At 41.5% G+C, this 18,896-nt stretch overlaps 2 protein-coding genes across 2 annotated transcripts in view; one reads left to right on the top strand and one right to left on the bottom strand.

The window, feature by feature from the left end:
* LAP3 (leucine aminopeptidase 3) overlaps positions 1 to 18,896 on the top strand; it is a 28,871-nt gene that overhangs the window by 9,090 nt on the left and 885 nt on the right. Inside the window, exons 7-12 of the mRNA XM_037829457.1 lie at positions 1,979 to 2,137; positions 7,679 to 7,803; positions 8,606 to 8,694; positions 9,566 to 9,668; positions 16,006 to 16,085; positions 18,034 to 18,143. Coding sequence (XP_037685385.1) covers positions 1,979 to 2,137; positions 7,679 to 7,803; positions 8,606 to 8,694; positions 9,566 to 9,668; positions 16,006 to 16,085; positions 18,034 to 18,143 — 666 coding nt within the window. The remainder of the gene's footprint in view (positions 1 to 1,978; positions 2,138 to 7,678; positions 7,804 to 8,605; positions 8,695 to 9,565; positions 9,669 to 16,005; positions 16,086 to 18,033; positions 18,144 to 18,896) is intronic.
* On the bottom strand, positions 4,289 to 4,465 carry LOC119529253 (DNA-directed RNA polymerases I, II, and III subunit RPABC4-like). The gene has a single exon (XM_037829458.1). It carries the CDS (start codon positions 4,463 to 4,465, stop codon positions 4,289 to 4,291), a length of 177 nt encoding a protein of 58 aa, XP_037685386.1.

Below are 18,896 nucleotides of genomic sequence, written 5' to 3' on the forward strand. Positions count from 1 at the left end.
ACTTGGCATGGAATGAAAATCTCTGCCACGTAGATTACCCAAGTTAGACATCAGAATTGGTGTTCCTAAGCAGTGCTGAAGTGCCATCCTCAGTGGCGAGGCTGTTGGACCTAAAAGGCTGCCCTTCCAGGTTTCCTTAACCCTCTTGGAATCTCTCTGCAACCTTTTAACAAACCAAATCTGAGCATTTGGGGATTTAGGGGTAAAATAAATCAACAGATAAATTTTCTTTACCTGAAGAATTCATCTCTATCAAAGTTATTTCTCATGGGAACTTCCATTTAAAATAATTCTCCAATACTTAATTGTGACTAGTATTTACATTTTTCAGGAAAACCCCTATTGTCTAAGTAAAGGAAAAATGTTAATCTACAGGAAATGCAGTACTTAAGAGCTTTGTAACATTTCTGGAATGGTTAGTATATATTTAATTTGTAGCAATGTTTAGGTTTTATGAAGGCATCTTGGGAAACAATATTCCTTGTTTTATTTGAGGAGAAGCTGAGCTGCTTTGTGTCAGCAAATAGTGGATGTGCTGTCACACATCAGTGACGATACCTCCTGTGTGCCTGGGAATTTGGCACATAGAGATGAGTGAGGGGGTCCTTGTCCTCAGAGAATTCAGGAGCTTGGAGACAGCTAAAGGGGGTCTGCAGGGGGGACTGTGGGAGCACAGAGATGACGAGATTAAGAAAGAGTCAAAAAAGTGCTTGCCAAAAAAAGACAGTGCCTAAGCGCAGTGTGGAAGGTTGCCTGGAAGTTTAACAGACGGAGAGAGGAGGGTGGCTGTTTCAGGAGAGGGAGCATGGGTGTGCTGTCCCCTTGGGAAACTGCAAGGCCTGTGGCTGAGCAAAGGGAGAAATTGGCCAGAGGCAGGACAGGTGGGTGGGGTATAGGTCATTAAACCGAGATGTGGCTGTGCCAAACCTTGTGAGTGTAGGCAGCTGTAAATTAAAGATACGCACACAGTACTTCCAGAAGAACAGGACTTTAATAAAACATGAAAGTACTGAGTTTGTGATTAAATATGCCCACATTATACAGCCTTGATTCTTTTGCAGTGATTTTTAAAAATAGTCCTACCTTCCATTTTTATATTCTTTTTCCTTTGAAGTTCAGTGGGCATCTCTCCGTGATGCAATCCTGGTTTAATAGTTTTAACAAGCAGACAGGCAAGTGCAGGAGGAGGATCCCTTGTGTATGGTGTGCTGGTCTGTCTGGGGGAGTGTAGGCTTTTCCTCTTGGCCTGGTTACTCTGGCCAGAATCCGTACAAAGCCCTTTTGTACCCCAGCCTAGAAAGAACAGTGATACAGCGTCAGTTTTCTGGTTAGCACGAAAGACTTTTCTCACTGAATACCCCACTGATCCTGTGTTTGTCAAGTAATAACTAGTTACTTCCCCACTTTAATCAAAGGCATCTCAAACTGCCATTAAAACCAGGGGAAGTGGTGTGACCACACAGAAAAGATAACAAAGAAAAAGAATGTTTTAGCCCTGACAATGGAATGCAACTTTGTTTGTTGTCGTTCACTTGTTCGTGTTTTGGGAAATGCCAGAAATAAAACCAGTGGATCCCTTAGCTATCCTTAAGCCTTGCTGACCTCATCTTTAAGTAGTTAAAACTTTGGAAATCTGTGAGTAGATTAAGGGAAAAATAATCAAGTAATAATTATTTATTGACTATGTCCTATTGCCTGGCATTGTACTAGGTGCCATTCTTGAATTTCCTTAGTAAGTCTATTAGTGATCTTTGGTGGACATCCCCGACCCCATTTTATTGATGAGGAAACAGGCTCAGAATCAAGTTACTTGCCCAAGAATATAAAAAAGACAAGTAGAAGGTGACAATTGAAACCTTAAAACGTTTATATTTGAAGAAGTTCATGTATTTCATTTTACACATGGATGAGCTTTTCCTAAGTTATTTTGAAATAAAAATAGCAGTGCATTTACTTTTTTCCCCTTTTCATCCTATAGACCCAAGTGTTGGATTGAGGAACAGGAGATGGGGTCATTCCTGAGTGTGGCCAAAGGATCTGAGGAGCCTCCAGTCTTCCTGGAAATCCACTACAAAGGCAGCCCTGATGCAAGTGAACCGCCACTGGTGTTTGTTGGGAAGGGAATTACCTTTGACAGGTACTTTGTGTTTTTGTGCTTTGTATTTTGGCGAATGCTCTGTATGCATACGTATTAATAGGTGCAGAGTTTGCTTCAGATGCTTGATGTTTGGTCAGGTTGTATATGTTACTTTAAATGTATTAAGCTGCCACTTATAAAATGCTTCCTATGTGTCATACTCTATTAGACATCTCACATACGTTAGATCTGATACTGCCCCAGTGAGGTGTATACTGTAGGCTTTCCACAGGTAAGGGGACCATGACTCAGAGAAGTTTAGTAATATGTGGAAGTCAGACTCAGGTCTGTCTTGAAAATTACCTTTCCACCATGAACTTTGATTCTCCTGTGTGTTCAGTAAAGATTCTCTACATTGAGAACACTGATGGGCTGTTTGGAGTATACTGTCTTCCCTTTGCTTGTTTCAGATTATGTGTTTTAGTGTACCAGTCTAGCTTTGATTAATCTTATTAAACCACATTGGCATCTTTTTTGAACATCAGTGGACCCCATAACTGGGTCTATCTCTGGACTCTGTGCTTTCACCAGTACCAGTGACCAAGTATACTGTAGCTTTGAGTAAGCCTTGAATCAAGTAGTCTAAGCCCTCCAATTTTGCTCTTCCTTTTAAAAATTACTTTGGCTAATCCTTTGCATTTTCATATAAATTTTAGAATCTGCTTGTCATTTTCTACATAAAAAATAAAGCTTCCTGAGATTTTGATTGAGATCATTTTTTTCCCAATATTGTTTTTTTTTTTTTTCCACAGTTGTTTGTAAGCAGTTTATTAGGGAACAAGTTATGTATCAATTTCAAGCTCAAACGTACTGATGTTTATATTTACAGAGTACTACTCAAAAGAATCTTTTTAAAGCAGTTTTACATCTGTTTTCTCATTTTTTTTTCATAAAAATATCCAAGTAAGTAAGAGGTCAAATTAAAGGGGGCACAAAGAGGTAAAGTGACTGACTGAAAACATAGGTCTTGAGTTCTAGTTGTAATATTTTCCCATTAAACCATTCTGCCTAATTAAACAAATAATGATACTCAAATAAATGATGAATACACAGAAGACCTAGGATGAATGAGAACAGTTAAGTGTAACTACATTACACTTGGGGTTTATTTTTTAAGGGGCTGTCATAAGGAGACAGCATATATATATTAGGATTCCCTTGTGTGAAAAGGATAAGGTGCAAAAGGAACATACCAGAATCACAAAATTATAAAAATCATAGATAAAGGAAAGCCTAGATCAAGGAAGGACTCTTTAGAAAGAGTCAGACATGGCTGTTAAAAAGTTGGAATATATCTAATCTTTAAAATGAATGTTAAGGAGGCCAACATGACATTCCATCATGATGAAATCTTGGAATAGATGGAGTACGGGTGTGAGCATCAATTCCATGTTCTTAAATGGAGGCAAAATATTTAAACATTTATCCAATAATTTAGTGTAAACCAATCCCCATTCTTTTTTATATTCTGAAAGCAGAATTTTTGACTATAATGAATGATTATACCCAGGAAATGGCACCTAAGAGTCTGCTTTACCCACTTCACTTGGAATTGATTTTGCCTTACAGAGAAAAACCATTAAAATTTCTCTTCTCTCTCCCAAGATCTTAATCAAGCATTATGTAGAAATTCAGAAAATCCTATATCAGGTAATACATGAAAAACAGAAGTCAAAATGATATATGCACACTAACAGCAAGTACATTAGTATACCCACTACCAAATGGCACTGCAAAGTTTGCAAACTCTGTAAACTGGTGATGGAGGGCAGTAGTTTCCAAGGAACATACTTAATCAGACCCTCAAGTGCCCTAGAAACCTGTATTTTTAACAAAAGACCCAGTGATTCTAGATTTTGATTAAAAGTATGGTTTAGGAAAAGCAATTCTAACCTTACTATGTGTCAGATTAAATATACAATGAAACTAAATTATAAGTCATGTAATTGAACTAAAAAACACCCCACAAATTTCTCTACACAAAATATTAACAGATAGCTAAATACAATATGGTTTAAAAAATGAGATAAAATGAAATTGTGTATATGTAGTTGTATTCATAAAGATAAGTATGCTAACCAAAAGCTATACAACGAGAAACATTAATGGCAAATTCAACTACAGGCAAAGATGTTACTCTGAATTCACATTTCATTGAGCGTCAGAAACCACCAATCTTTTAGTCCTTTTTTTGTACATTATTCTGTATCTACATCCTCTGCATCTGCTTGGGTCCCTGGATTTTATTTTATTTTCTGTGTGACACTGTCCACAGATATAGATCATTGGCTGCTGCTTCGGGGGTTGCACATCCTTCTGGGTGACCATTGTTAGTACACAGCACGGAGAAACCCTTTCACTCCGAGATTACGACCCAATATTGTTTTATTTTTATTTTTTTATTTTTTATTAATTCAGTTTTATTGAAATATATTCACATACCATATAGTCATCCATGGCATACAGTCAGCTGTTGACACTACCATCATATAGTTGTGCATTCATCACCCCAATCTATTTTTGAACATTTTCCTTATACCAGAAAGAGTCAGAATAAGAATAAAAAATAAAAATAAAAAAGAACACCCAAATCATCCCCCCCATCCCACCCTATTTTTCATTTAGTTTTTGTCCCCATTTTTCTACTCATCCATCCATATACTGGATAAAGGGAGTATGATCCACAAGGTTTTCACAATCATACCGTCACCCCTTGTAATCTACATTGTTATACAATCGTTTTCAAAAGTCAAGGCTACTGGGTTGGAATTTGGTAGTTTCGGGTATTTACTTCTAGGTGTTCCAATACATTAAAACCTAAAAAGTGTTATCTATATAGTGCATAAGAATGTCTACCAGAGTGACCTCTCTACTCCATTTGAAATCTCTCAGCCACTGAAGCTTTATTTCATTTCATTTTGCATCCCCCTTTTGGTCAAGATGTTCAGTTGAGATCCTTTTTTGTTTTGTTTTTGTAAAAAATACTTTGGTAGCTATGTGTAAAGTGAAACAGAGTGGGTGGAAACCATACACAGAGACAGGTTAGGAGGCCACAGCAGACATTGAAGTGAAAGGTGGTGGAAACCTCAGCTAGGCTGAATGCAGTCAAGAAAAGACAGGTGGATTTGACAGAGATTTAAAAGATGAGCCAGGATAACCACTGGTCTTTGGCTGGTGGTTACTTTAGAACTATGTGCCTACAAATAAAGAGGAAATTTCATATGTACCAACTTGCTCCTTTTTGCCCCATGGGGTTATCCCTGGACCCTTTGAACCAAGGATGTGTTGTTTCTTTTCTCATTCTGAGCCAGTGGATAATCTGTAGTTCTAGGTGTAAACGACAACCATCTAATTATCAAGTGCTTCTAAGGTAAGTGAGAAATAGGACAGATTTCTAAAGAAAGCAGACTTCAGAGCAGGGAATAAAATCTCTAAAGAGTCACCAGGACACGTCAGCAGCAGATCTTGATTAGTCTCAAAGCCGAAGCTCCTGGTTCTTTGTCTGGCCTACAAAACAAGCTGCTTCTGGATACTTACAGACTGGAAGCAGAGAAGTCACTTATTAGTTACAGAATCCTGTTTTGGGGAAGTAGTTTGAAATCACTCTGCTCTTGTGTTTTAGTGCTGTCACCGAGGCTTTGGGTATGCACCTTCCTGTCTGTTGGTAATTTGGGTTGTATTTTCCCATCAGCAGGATGTTAACACAGCCTTTAGGGGTGTCAGAGGGAAATGTTCTCTCTCCGTTCTGGGCTTTCAGGGAAATGCTCCCAGTCTCCAGTGACCTTATCAGCTTTTGTTCTGGTTTGCTGAAGCTGCCGTTAACGCAAAATACCAGAAATGGAGCGGCTTTGGTAAAGGGAATTTATTAGGTTACAAATTTACAGTTCTAAGAACATAAAAGTGTCCAAACTAAGGCATCAACAAGAAGATACCTTCACTGAAGAATGGCTCATGGTGTCGGGAACACCTCTGTCAGCTGGGAAATCATGTGGCTGGTGTCTGCTGGTCCTTTGCTCCTGGGTTGTGTTTCAAAATGGCTTTCTCCAAAATGTGTCTGGGCATTTTCTCTCTTAGCTCCTCTCTCTCAGCTCCTGTGCATCCTTGCTTCTTTCTCTCAGGACATTTCTCTCTAAGCATCTGGGGGGTCCTCTCTTAGCTTCACTGGGGCAAACTCTGGGCTTCATCTCTTAGCTTAGCATCTCCAAATATCTTTCCCTTGGCATCTGCAAGCATCTGGGTCTGTGTCATCTCTTAGCTTCTCCCGGGGACAAACTCTGGATTACATCTCTTAGCTTCTCTCCAAAGTGTCTCTCTCAGCTTCTCTGTGCTCCTTGTTTCTGTGAGCTCTCTTAAATGACTCCAGTGATCTAGTTAAGACCCACCCAGAATGGGCAGGGTCATAGCTCCATGGAAATAATTTAATGAGATGTCTCACCCACAGTTGGGTTGGTCACATCTCCATGGAAACAATCAAAAGTTTCCACCTGACAAGACTGGATTGAAAGATCATGACTCATGGGTTTGAGAACATCTTGACCAAAAGGGGGATGTGAAATGAAACAAAATAAAGCTTCAGTGGCTGAGAGATTTCAAATGGAGTAGAGAGGTCACTCTGGTGGACATACTTACGCACTATTTAGATAACACTTTTTAGGTTTTGATGTATTGGAACAGCCAGAATTAAATACCTGAAACTACCAAACCCCAACCCAGTAGCCTTGACTCTTGAAGACAATTGTATAACAATGTAGATTACAAGGGGTGGTGGTGTAATTGTGAAAACCTTGTGGGTCATACTCCCTTTATCCAGTGTTTGGATGGATGAGTAGAAAAATGGGGACAGAGACTGAAGGAAAGATGGGGGGAATGATTTGGGTATTCTTTTTTACTTCTATTTTTTATTCTTGTTCTGATTCTTTCTGGTGTGGGGAAAGTGTTTGGGGGTGGATTGGGGTTTTGGATGCACAACTATGTGATGGTACTATGAGCAGCTGATTGTGCGCCATGGATGATTGTATGGTGTGTGAATATATCTCAATAAAACTGAATTAAAAAAAAAAAGATCATGACTCTTCTGGGGCCCATAACAGTTTCAAACCGGCACAGCTTTCCTAAACAGCTCATGACCTTCAGATTCAATAACTTGATTGATAAAATTTGCTGAAAAGACACATTTTTCCAGGATTTCAGATGTCAGGAGCTAATGAGGTAATTCAGGGATGGAATTTGAGCTGTGTTGATTTTATGATGTCATATTTTCTCCAGTGTCATTGCTTACATTCCATTCAGATAGAAATGAAAGAGCCAGGACACCTATCTATACCCTGAAATTATTTCATATCTTTTTAAAAGACTACAACATCAACTTTTAAAAGGTTGAAATAATTCAGATTCTAAATTTGGAAATTTGAGTTTTCTTTGCCAGGTAGATGTTTCTCTTGTGAGGAAGTTAACTCTTAATTGGTATGTTCTTTTTAAAGAAAGTCATTTTGGCCACCTTCTCAGCTACTCATGTTGCCCCTTGTCCTCTCCCCCCCACAGTGGTGGTATCTCCATTAAGGCTTCTGCAAATATGGATCTCATGCGGGCTGACATGGGGGGAGCTGCGACTATCTGCTCAGCCATCGTGTCTGCTGCAAAGCTCAATTTGCCTATTAATGTCATAGGTGAGTGGGGCAAGGGAGGCCTTCCTGGGGAGCTTCCAGAATCAAGTGGAATCCAGTGAAATGGTGGAACTCAGACAACAGACATGGTTTCTTTGAATCTGGAAAGATCAAGAAATGGTTTTCAAATAGCTTGTCATCGAGCAGAAGTTCTTTCTCTGGCTGTGTTTATTGGCCTGATCGGATTGAGTGAAATGTTTTGCAACTAGTGAACTGGAAGTAGACTTCATTTGTTTTACTTCTGGTTAGTAATCGGGTGCGGGACTTCAAGTGTGTGGTTTACTGCAGTGAAATTGCTTGTGGTAGCCAGGCTGGAAGGGGTTGCTGGCTCTTTCAGCGATTGCCTCCTAGGGTTGTGGCCGATTAAATGTCATAGTGCGCTGAAAGTGCCTGGGACGGAAGAAGGGCTCAGTATGCTGCAGGTCTTTGATTCCAGGATTCCAGGCAGTGAGCTGGGAGTTGGCAGCATCGTTAGCACCGATGGCTTTGAGGTGGCGGGGTCTGAGGTTGAGTGACTTGCCGGCATCACTTCCATTGCACTGGGAAGGAAGAATTGGAATCCAGCTCTGTCTAACATGCCTCCTTCCACCCCCTTTCTTTAATAGCGTAATTTTTTTTTTTTTCTGAAATATTTAAAAAGTCACAGACCTCATGATGTGTCATCCCTAAATTCTTCAGCACATTTCTCCTAAAAACAAGGATATTGTATGTAAAGACCCCTTATCATTTCCAAGGATCAATACAAAAACCTACTTCGCTTTTACCCAGCATGTCCCAAGTTCCTTCATTTGTTCTTTCCCAACAGGTTTGGCTCCTCTCTGTGAAAATATGCCCAGCGGTAAGGCCAATAAGCCAGGAGATGTGGTTAGAGCCAAGAACGGGAAGACCATACAGGTTTGTAAAGACGTAGAGCCCTCACCAGTCCAGTGCTCCGAGAGGAATCCATTGTAGCCACGTAAACACACCTCAAGGCGGGACAGAGCATCACCTCTAGGTCAGAGCAGGGTGGTGTCTTTGTTGGTCAGTAGCTTCTCATGCAATATCAAATCTGTTTCTTTTTTGGGAATTTTAAGAATGTAATCCCAGATGCCTTATTCTTCCCACTTCCTGCATGCTCATGCTCACACAAATTACTGTGAGTCTGCAGCCAGCCCTGCAGAGCATGGCAACGTAGTAAAATTGTGGGCTGTTTTCTGGGTATGCCTATGCCGTGATTAGCGTTTTGCACGTTAGGCGTTCAGATGGAAAACGCTGTCCTGTCTCATGGACTGGCACTTTCAGGGAAGTGGCAGCAGATCCTCCACGGTGGCACATGTGTGCACATTCCACCCGATATGACTTGGCCTCTGTTCAGAAGACGGACATACAGCCAGACAGGATTGCTGTGTTCACATGAGCTCTGCTGTCTGGAGAGGCACAGCTACCACTCAGCTTTAGCTGTCAGAAACTCTTCAGCTATTTGTGTTCAGAAAGTTTTAAATTTTTTCCCTTCATGTTAGAAACTTGTTGGCAAAGTGACCTAGACATTTTCTATTTATTTCCGACCCAAAAGTCATCAGCATTAGGGCGACTTGTATAGATGACGGCGCTGGTCCAGGGATTGTATACAGCCCTGATTATGCAGATTGAATGCAAATGCACTTTCAATGCTAGATGATAGACGTCACACCAGCTTTTTCCCACTTCTGAATGGAATGTTATTAGTGTTTAGTTTTCTGTCACTGCTTCTGCTGTTCATCTCCTGTGTTATCCTCCCATCTTGCAGGTTGATAACACTGACGCCGAGGGGCGGCTCATCCTGGCCGACGCGCTCTGCTACGCGCACACCTTCAATCCCGAGGTCATCATCAATGCCGCCACACTGACTGGTGAGGCGCTTGCTTTTCCGGCTTTCATTCAAAGAAAGTTTTATTTCTCACTTCGAGTACACAGATTGTACCCAGGGTGTTATTTCGCTTTAACTCAGCTCTTTCTGTTTGCATTCAAAGATATTTCACCAAAGGAAGTGTTTTGGGGTTATATGTTGTTTTGAATTCCGGGTTTACTGTTTAAAAACATTCCAGACTGGGCCTTTAAAAACAACACCAACAACACGTGGGTCAGATCGGTTCATGCAGGGCGGCATCTAACGATGACACTGAGATTTTTCTAGTTTGGTAACCATTTGATTCAGATTTGAAAAGATTGGTATTAAAATTCCACAAGTTAGCAATTTGTTTTTAGTGATCGTAATGTATTTGATGTCCAGTGACTTTTCTGAACTGTTTATATTTGACATTACAAAGGGGGAAAAAATAAGACTGGAGGGGTAGCAAGATCCTCCTTTAAGCGAGTCAGCCAGCTGTGGCCTCAGCTGTGCCACTTAGTGGCCGGGCATCCTTGGGCGAGCTACCCAGCTCCTTGAGCATCAATAATTGGGAATAATTGTGGGTTTTTTGTTGTTGTTTTATGTTGGAGGGAAGACGGGAAGCTTTCCCAAATCTGCCTCCCTGAACTGTTTCTTCAGTTGGGCTTTATACCCAGGTTCCAAGACAAGAGATAATCATTTAATTAGCATGCAACAAGAGTGATAGACAAAAAGGCTTATCCATATCTGGGAGGTTTGGGGCAGTCTTCCTGAAATGATTCTTTAATTGGCTAAACCCATTAGAGGCAAAGGGAGTTAATTATTTTAGTTAACATGTAACAGGTGTGGAGAACTTTGGTAACTTGTTGTTTCCTGTTTTCTTCAGGAACTAGGTGACACCTGGGAAGGGTGTCTCCAGGTGTTTAGGGAGATAGATGAAAAGGCTTTATTCGTATCTTGGTGCAGACTTTATATTTACATACTGCTTCAGACTTTACATTTAAAATTCGCTTCTTTGTGAGAGTAAGAGCTTCCATTAGAGCCTGTTTTCGGCTTTGAAGGTTACATTTTAAGGCTACTTTACAATTTCCAGCTTGCTTACAGTTTTAAGATTATATTTAAAAAGTCACTGTTACAATTTTCCCCTTAAACAATATTCATTAGGAATTGGGCCGTCCTTTGTTCTGGCTGCTTCCTGCTGTAAGTTAGGGCGAAGAAATTAAGGGGTCATCTGGTGAAATTTCTGACTCATAACTTGTAGATATTGTCGATTTTCTTTGGGGGACAATGGATTGGGAATAATTGTTTTTGCCTCCCAAAGTTGTGAAGCTCAGAGGGAAGTTTTGGAAAGCAACTTTAATCCCTCGCCTGGACATGAAGGCTGTGACACCACTGACTCTGCGGAGTCCTGGATAAATTCCTAAAGGGGTGACAGACCCCATTGCCGTGCTACAAGAACACATGGTTCATTACCTTTCACCCTGCTCTAGGAATTCATTCATCTCTGCCTCTTTTAAGATTAAAACTCAGGTCATTTTTTTATCCTTTGGTTTTAATTCCTTCCCTGGTTGCATGAGCCTTTATTTTAGCAGAAATTGTTTCATGTTTTCCTTTTATGTGGGTGCAACAGTCCACAGATCTAGTTGCTATCAGAGTCTTTTTTTAAGCTGGAATAGTGGTAGTGGTGTGAACTTCTGTCTCCCTGTTCAGTTTAGCAAATACTTGAAGCTGAATAGCGGGGTGCTGGGCCAGGGGCTGAGGGAATGGTTGGTGGGACACAAAAACGAGGCCCTGCAGGGGGGTGGCTGCCCACCTTGTCTGCAAATGAAGGATCACAGAAACATACACATCTAAGTATCACAAGTCAAAATAATTTTCATAATTACCACTTTGGAATACTTTTTCCTAGAGGCTTAATATCAGTCCCTTATATTAAATCGTCCTTATTTTTCCATTCCTAGGGCTTGAGAAGGTGGGAAATTTGGCCAGAGGTCACTAAGGGCGGCTCTTGGATGAGCCTGCAAATCACCCAGCTGTGGCCCTTGCTGTGGCTCTCGACAGCTCGGCTCTGTGAGTGCTCACCGAGCTCCTGCTGGGCCCCAGGAGCTGGGACTCAGAGGAAAAAAGAAAAAAACAGTTTCTATCCTCAAGAGCTGTTGGCAGGAGGAAACCCATGTTCGTTAGAGGTAGAAGACCTGACTTTAAAATTGGTCCTGCCTCTTAATAGCCTGTGACTTGGGGCAAGACTTCAGTCGTCTGTAAGAGGAGTGGAACAGCACCTCACAGACGGGAAGGGTTTCTGGGAAGGTTAAATGAGGTCATGTTGCTTGATGTCCCGGGCAGCAGCGGACTCTGCACAGCTGGCTGTCCCGTCCTTTCAAAGGCAGGTCTGCCTGGACTGCAGAGCAGGGACTTCTTCAGGGGTGGCCACTCACTCCAGTACCTCTCTTTTTCATAATACATGGTTGTATTTTAAGTTGAACAAGTGTGGTGGAATTACTTTCCTTGGAGTTTTTTATGTCACTGTGGAACTAAGGTCAATTCTGGTAACACTGACCTGTGAGCATCATAACGTAGGCCTCCGAATGTGCTTTGCAGATGAAAGTGGCAAGTTTGCCTCTGCCATTGGTAATTCTGAAATTAGTGGGGTGATTTTGTAGAAAATGTATAATCTCTAAGGAATATAGTAAAATTATCTTTAGATCCACAATCCTAGTGGGTCATATTAAATATTTATGTCTGTCATTTTCTTTATCAAAAGATACCACAGTTTTGTTTGAGGTTAATGTTCATCTTTTCTATGAGAAATTTAAAAACTGATACAGATTCTGATGGGTTTAATAGCTCTTTCCTGTTTCCCTCATAAGCATGTTTGTAAGACAAGTGAATGAGAACCTTGAAAAGTAAAGCTGATGAATCTCTCTGTCTGCCTAACTCACATGTCCCCCCGATCCTGCGGATGGGCGACAGGCATTGAGTAACCAGTACTTGCCATGGTATCGGGTCTGTGAATGATCGTGGACAAAGCCAGCCTGTGCTCAGCTCCTACTGTGCTCCGGGGTCTGTGCTAACGTGTCTAGGGTTACAGACATGGGTCGGGACAGATGTGGCGCCTGCAGTGATCAGGCAGTCACACTAACAGATTTTCAAGTTGCAGGTGGCAGGTACAATGCAGGAGAATCATGGGAGTTTGTGAGAGCCTGTGTTGTTTGGGAGTTTGACTGCGTCAAGGAGGTCAGGGTCCACTTGCTTGAGAAGTGCAGCTTAAGCTGTGATTTGAGGATTAACCAAGCAAAGAAGGGCAGGATGCGTGTCCTGGCAGAGTGCACGCCTTGTACCCAAGCCGCTGGTGGGGCGCGTGGGGCAGTGGGAGGAGGAGGGACAGAAAGCACTGAGATCATCCAGGAAACAGGCCAGAGGGTGATGGGAGCAGCCAGACTGCAGCTGGCCTTGACAAGCCATCTTAAGTTCTGTCTTGAGCCAAGAGTAGCAGGAAGCTACTGAAGGGTGTTAAACTTGGGGGTGACATGCTTGCTTCTGCACTGTGAAAAATTCCCTGGCCTGCATGGTGGAGAATGGATTGGAGAGGGCCCAGAATAAATGCTGGCAGGCCAGTTAGGCTAGTATACGGTGTGGTGGCTGTTTACGCTTTGTGGATGAGAGAGAGAGAGAGAGTGTGTGTGTGTGTGTGTGTGTGTGTGTGTGTGTGTGTGTGTTTTAAGGATGAATGTTTTAATATCTGGGATTGGCTTCAAAATAATCTATTGGGCCTGGTGCTATAGATGAAACAAGTTTGGCCGCGAGTGGATAATTGTTGATGTGTGTGATGGGTACATGGAAGGAAGTTCAATGTATTATTCACTTTGTTTTCATGCATGTTTGAAATTTTCCACAGTAAGTTTTCTAAAAGGCTATTACCATAGTACAGATGAGAGATGATAGTAGCAGTAATGATGGAGGGAGGTAGATAGTTTTCAGAAATAATTGGGAGGTAAAGAATGACAAAACTTGCAGGAATAAAGGATCTCACAGACCCAAATCACCCTAATGTCACTCATAATCCCAGGTTTTACAAGTTACCACTTCAACACATGTAGTGATTTGTTTTAAATTGTCAAATGGTTGCAATTTCTTACTATTAACTTATAATTAATGCAATTTACCTTTAATTTGGGGGTGGGGTGGGGAATGTACAGTCCTAGGACCCTTCCTGCCCAGAGCTATCTGATACTGAAGAAATGAGGCCCCCTTCCCTGGAAAAGAATCAGTTTCCTAAGTTATGACACTGCTGAATGTAACAGATGAGATTAACCAGAATTAACAGAATGAAATGATGAATTAAAGTATGAAATGATAGTTCTGTTTAATTTCTTAAGTCAGAGATGTGTGCATATATTTATCCAGAAACATGCAGCCATAGGGGATTGTTTTAGTTTTGTAGGCTGCTCAAAGCAGACACCATGAAATGGTTTGGGCTTAAACAGTGGGAATTTATTTACTTACGGTTAAGGTCTAGAAAAATGTCTAAATGAAGGCACCATCAAGGTGATGTTTTCTTCCTGAAGACTGGCTGCCTGAGATCCTGGACTCCTCTGGCACATGGCAAGGCACGTGGTGGCGTCTGCTGGTCTCTCCCTTCTCTGCTAGGTTCCCGTGATTTCAGCTTCTTGCTTCCGGGGCTTTCTCCCTCTCTCTGTATTCGTCCCCTTTATAAAGGACTCCAATAATGGGATCAAGACCCACCTTCGGCCACACCTTAACTGAAGTAACTTCCTCAAAATGTCCTGCTTACAATGGGCTTTACACTCACAGGAATGGATTAGCTTTAAGAACATGATTTTCCTGGGGAAAATGGAGTTTTAAACCACCACAGGGATTATTAAAATCGAGTGTCATGCAGCCACTAATTATCCCACCAGCAAAGAAATATGAGTTCGTGGGAAAGTTGTATATATTGTTAAAGAAAAAAAGAAGTTTACAAAGCCTTGCAAAAAATAGTACAAAGTTTCAGTTTTCCTTAGTTGAGTGGGTGGGGGCTGATGTTAAGTAGTTTCTTGCAAAGCCACAGTTGAGGGATTTAAGGAGCAACCTGGACAAACCTGTGTTAGAGGTTGCTTATGCCATCTTTTGAAAACGCTGGCATTTCCCCTAACTTGAATGGTGTCTCATTTGATGCTCTATCGGATTGTCCCAGCACCAACTGTCAGTGGGTTTTGCTTTTTTCCTTTCAGTAAATGCTTCCTGAGCTCCTATGTGCCAGGCAGCGTGCTAGGCCCAAGTATGTGCCTGGGAATCAGCCAGGGTTCCTGCCCCAGGGCTCATGGATGGGGAGCCAGGCAAATAAAAAACAAGATGACCGAGAGCTTATCGCAAATCTGAGGAAGGCGCACTGAGCTGCTGTTCCCAGTCGTTGCCATGCAGGAGTGTATGCTCAAGGCAACTTGAGAACCTGGACTTTCATCTGAAATGACCTGGTTTTTTAAAATATAGTAATTAATTTAAAAAAGGAGCCAGGCAATGGAATACAATTTTGGTTAGAGAGTGAAATTAAGATGAAACAAATAAATCTGATGCAATAATAACAGACTTTAAAAAAAGTCATTAAAGTCTTGTAGCATATTATTGAAATGTGGTTAAAAATATTGAAAAACTGGAGATGCCTAAATATCCAGTAGTGAGTAAATTATGAACCTCTCCCCAAAGGACTATCTTAAATTCATTAAAAATATTTTCAGAAGTTTGTTTATAGACTAAGTTCTATAGTTAACAGTAACATTGTAATATTCTTTCATTTAATTGTAATAAAGCTGTGGTAACAAAGCTAAATGTCGATAATGAGATACATGTGGTATGGGATTTTTTTTCTGGAAGAAATGGGAATGTTTTCGTATTGATTGTGGCAGTATGTGGTTATACCAGGATCCATTGATTGTACACTTAGGATGGATTATATGGTGTGTGAATAAAACAGTTTTTAAAAAAAGTTTGTTTATATAAGAGGAATGAATGTTTATTAAGGCCCAAAAGGAAGGATACATAGTTGGACACATGAGGTATGGTCTTAATTATGCTTTTGGAAAGTACCAGAGAGACCTGGAAGGAAATACCTAAAGTAAGGAATGGCTGTCCCTGGGATGAGGCTATTGACGATATTTGCTCCTGGGTCCCTTTTTGCATTTTCCTTAATAATTGAAGGTGAATTCTACCTTGAAAATGCAAAAAAGATACTACGGATTTCCCAGGCATATCTGTTTTTGAAAATGAGAGACATTCAAATAGGGATAAAGGCTACGTTTTTGGACGAGAAGCAGAGGAACCTATCTCGCCTGAACATTCACCTGTGGGGACGTGTCTTACAGGGGCCATGGATATCGCTTTGGGTTCAGGAGCCACTGGCGTCTTTACCAATTCATCCTGGCTGTGGACCCGGCTGTTTGAGGTAGGAATAATATACATAGATAAGCGTTATATAAATTATGAGGACGATTAAATCATTCTTGTCTTAGAATGTAATTTTCATGCTGTGGGTTTTCCTTTGAATTGAAAATGAACTATGGCAGTCACCTCATTTTGGTGTGCTTTGGGTTTTCTATAAATGTTCCTAAACTTTCCTCCCCTCCTTCAGTAGCGTTAGAAGGATGTGGAAATGACTTAGATAGTGACATAGCCGCAGGTTAGCATCTGTGCTGGAGGAGAAGTTAGGACAGCTTTGTGTGTTGTGAGTCGAGTGGACGAGCTGTGCTGAACACAGTGGCCCCGGAGATGGCTGTGCTCTGGGCCACCCTCCCACATCCTCTCACAGCAAGGCTCTTCCAAGAGTGAGCTCCCTGCCCCCTTCCCTCCCTGGTCCTTGCTGTCACTCACCGCCACCACACTGCTCTGTTAGTCTGAAGCAGCCTGCAGGAGGCAGCAGTGGAGACTGCTGCCCTCTGCCCTCTTGGGGACACTCCTTCCTGGCTTTTGCCTCCATCTTTTCCTCTGGCTCCTTCCTCTTCTCTGTTTCAGTCCCCTTTGTTGGCTTTCTCCCTTGCCCACCCCTTTGTTGTTGGTGTTCCATCCTAGGCCACATTTTCTTCTCACTTATCTCAGTCCTTGGCAGGAAGCTTATCCTTTGACATGGCTTCAGCCGGCCCCTCTCTGCCAATTACTTCTGGTCTCTCTCCTGAGCGCCAGCCTCCCTCTTCACATGACTACCACACAGCTCCCTCTGGCACCTCATTCTTTCATTCAGTCTTTCAGCTGATAATTACTGGGAGTCTACTGTGTGCCAGTGGTGAGCAAACAGAAAATATCCTTGCTTACATTCGTGAGGGAGGTTTAAAAGATTAAACCTAGTTTTCACCCTAAACTGTCGAAGCAAAGCCCTCCGTGCTCGCCTCCATCGCGGTCCCCTCGGTGGTCTCCCTCGGCTGGGCAAGCACCTCTCCTCCAGCCTCCCCTTCACCCAGTGCTCCTCTCAAACAGCACCCACAGCATTTTGGTTTGTGGTGGAGGTTTTGATGTTGCTTCAACATTTCAAGCTTTTCTAAAAACCAAAGCTATACTTATGTACACAGTACTTAAAACAACAACCAGAAGCCTCTAAGCACCTTGTTAGCTGTTTTCCTGAAGGCAGCAGCCACTTTCAAACCTCGGTTGATTCGTGTGCCATTTACTCCCATGTCTCAAAATAACAGCTTATATTGCTACTTCTTGATTTCTCAGTTTTGGGCCTGATCTTTGACTTCTTACCACAGCATTTTAAAAGATCCATTTATGTATCTGTTTCTCCAGCTAGGCTCTGGGCCCTTTGCTGGCTCAGATGTTCTTTACATCCCCCATACCTGGGAGGTTTTTGGTGGAATCTCTGTAAACGATCAGTGAATGAGCGAATGCGTGGGTAAACGGTTTTGGTCCAGTGGCGCCATTCCTGGTGTGTTTCATCAGCACACCCAGGTGATAGTTCACAAGGACATTTCACCCTAATCAAACCCAGAAAGCTTATATGTGATACAGAATACAGTCTATTAATTTAAACTGGGTCTCATACCTGCAAAGTAGATGACATGTGTAGCTTGCTTCCTGTAGGTGGATTGACATGGAAGTAACATGTTAGTCAGAAAAATGTATGCTGGGCTCAGGAGTATCAAGTAATAATAGTTGGGTGATTTTAGCATAGTGCCCTACAAATTTGTGGAATTGCTGCAGAACATCCTGGTTTCTTTTATAATTCTTAAATATATTGCTAATTAATTGAAAGAATACTCAAGACTGTTTCACAGTTTCATGTCTTAGAGTAACATGATCAAGTAGCTCTCTCCTTCATAAGTGGAGCATGTCAATGCTGTGAATTTACTCAGAACCCACTTCATCCAGTCTTAAAATGATTGTACCTATTTCTCCTTCAGGCCAGCGTTGAAACGGGGGATCGTGTCTGGAGGATGCCTCTCTTTGAACATTATACGAAACAGGTTGTAGATTGTCAACTTGCTGATGTTAATAACATTGGAAAATACAGGTATGTAAAATGAGCTAAATGTATATTTTTATAATCATCCTTGCTTGCAAAATGAATGTTCTGGTTTGCTAATACTGCCGTTAACACAAAATACCAGAAACAGATTGGCTTTTATAAAGGGGGTTTATTTGGTTACAAGTTTACAGTCCTAAGGCCATAAAAGTGTCCAAACCAAGGCATCAACAAGAGTAGACCATCACTGAAGAAAGGTTGATGGTGTCTGCAACACCTCTGCTAGCTGGGGAAGCATGTGGCTGGCGTTTGCCGATCCCAGGTTGTGTTTCATAATCACATTCTCCAGAATGTCTCTCTTAGCTCCCATGCATTTTTGGTTCTTTTTCCCAAGACGTTTCTCACTAAGTGCCTGGGGGACCTGTCTTAGCATATCCCAGGGCAAATTCTGGGCTTTATCTCTTAGCTTAACATCTCCAAATGTCCTTCTGTCTGCATCACCAAGCATCAGTGTCAGCAAGCATCTGGCCTAGAGTTCTCTAAAGCAGTCCAGTGAACTAATCAAGACCTATTGTGAATTGGCGGGGTCAAATCTCCATGAAAACATTCAAACAAGAAGTCACAACCTAATGAAAAAGATGATTCAATCTGCCACCACAAGATTGCATTAAAGAATATGGCTTTTTCTGGGGGACATAATATATCCAAACTGGCACAATGATTTTTAAATTTTATCCCATTTTACAAAAAGTTTAACTATCTAATTTCCCTTAAATACAGTGCTTGTAAGTGTTCTAATGT

Source organism: Choloepus didactylus, chromosome 3 (genome assembly GCF_015220235.1).
Source record: "Choloepus didactylus isolate mChoDid1 chromosome 3, mChoDid1.pri, whole genome shotgun sequence".
Classification (NCBI taxonomy): Eukaryota; Metazoa; Chordata; class Mammalia; order Pilosa; family Megalonychidae; genus Choloepus; species Choloepus didactylus.

Excerpts from the sequence above, each read along its gene's own strand:
- LOC119529253 (XM_037829458.1), bottom strand. The coding sequence starts at position 4,465 with ATGGTCACCCAGAAGGATGTGCAACCCCCGAAGCAGCAGCCAATGATC.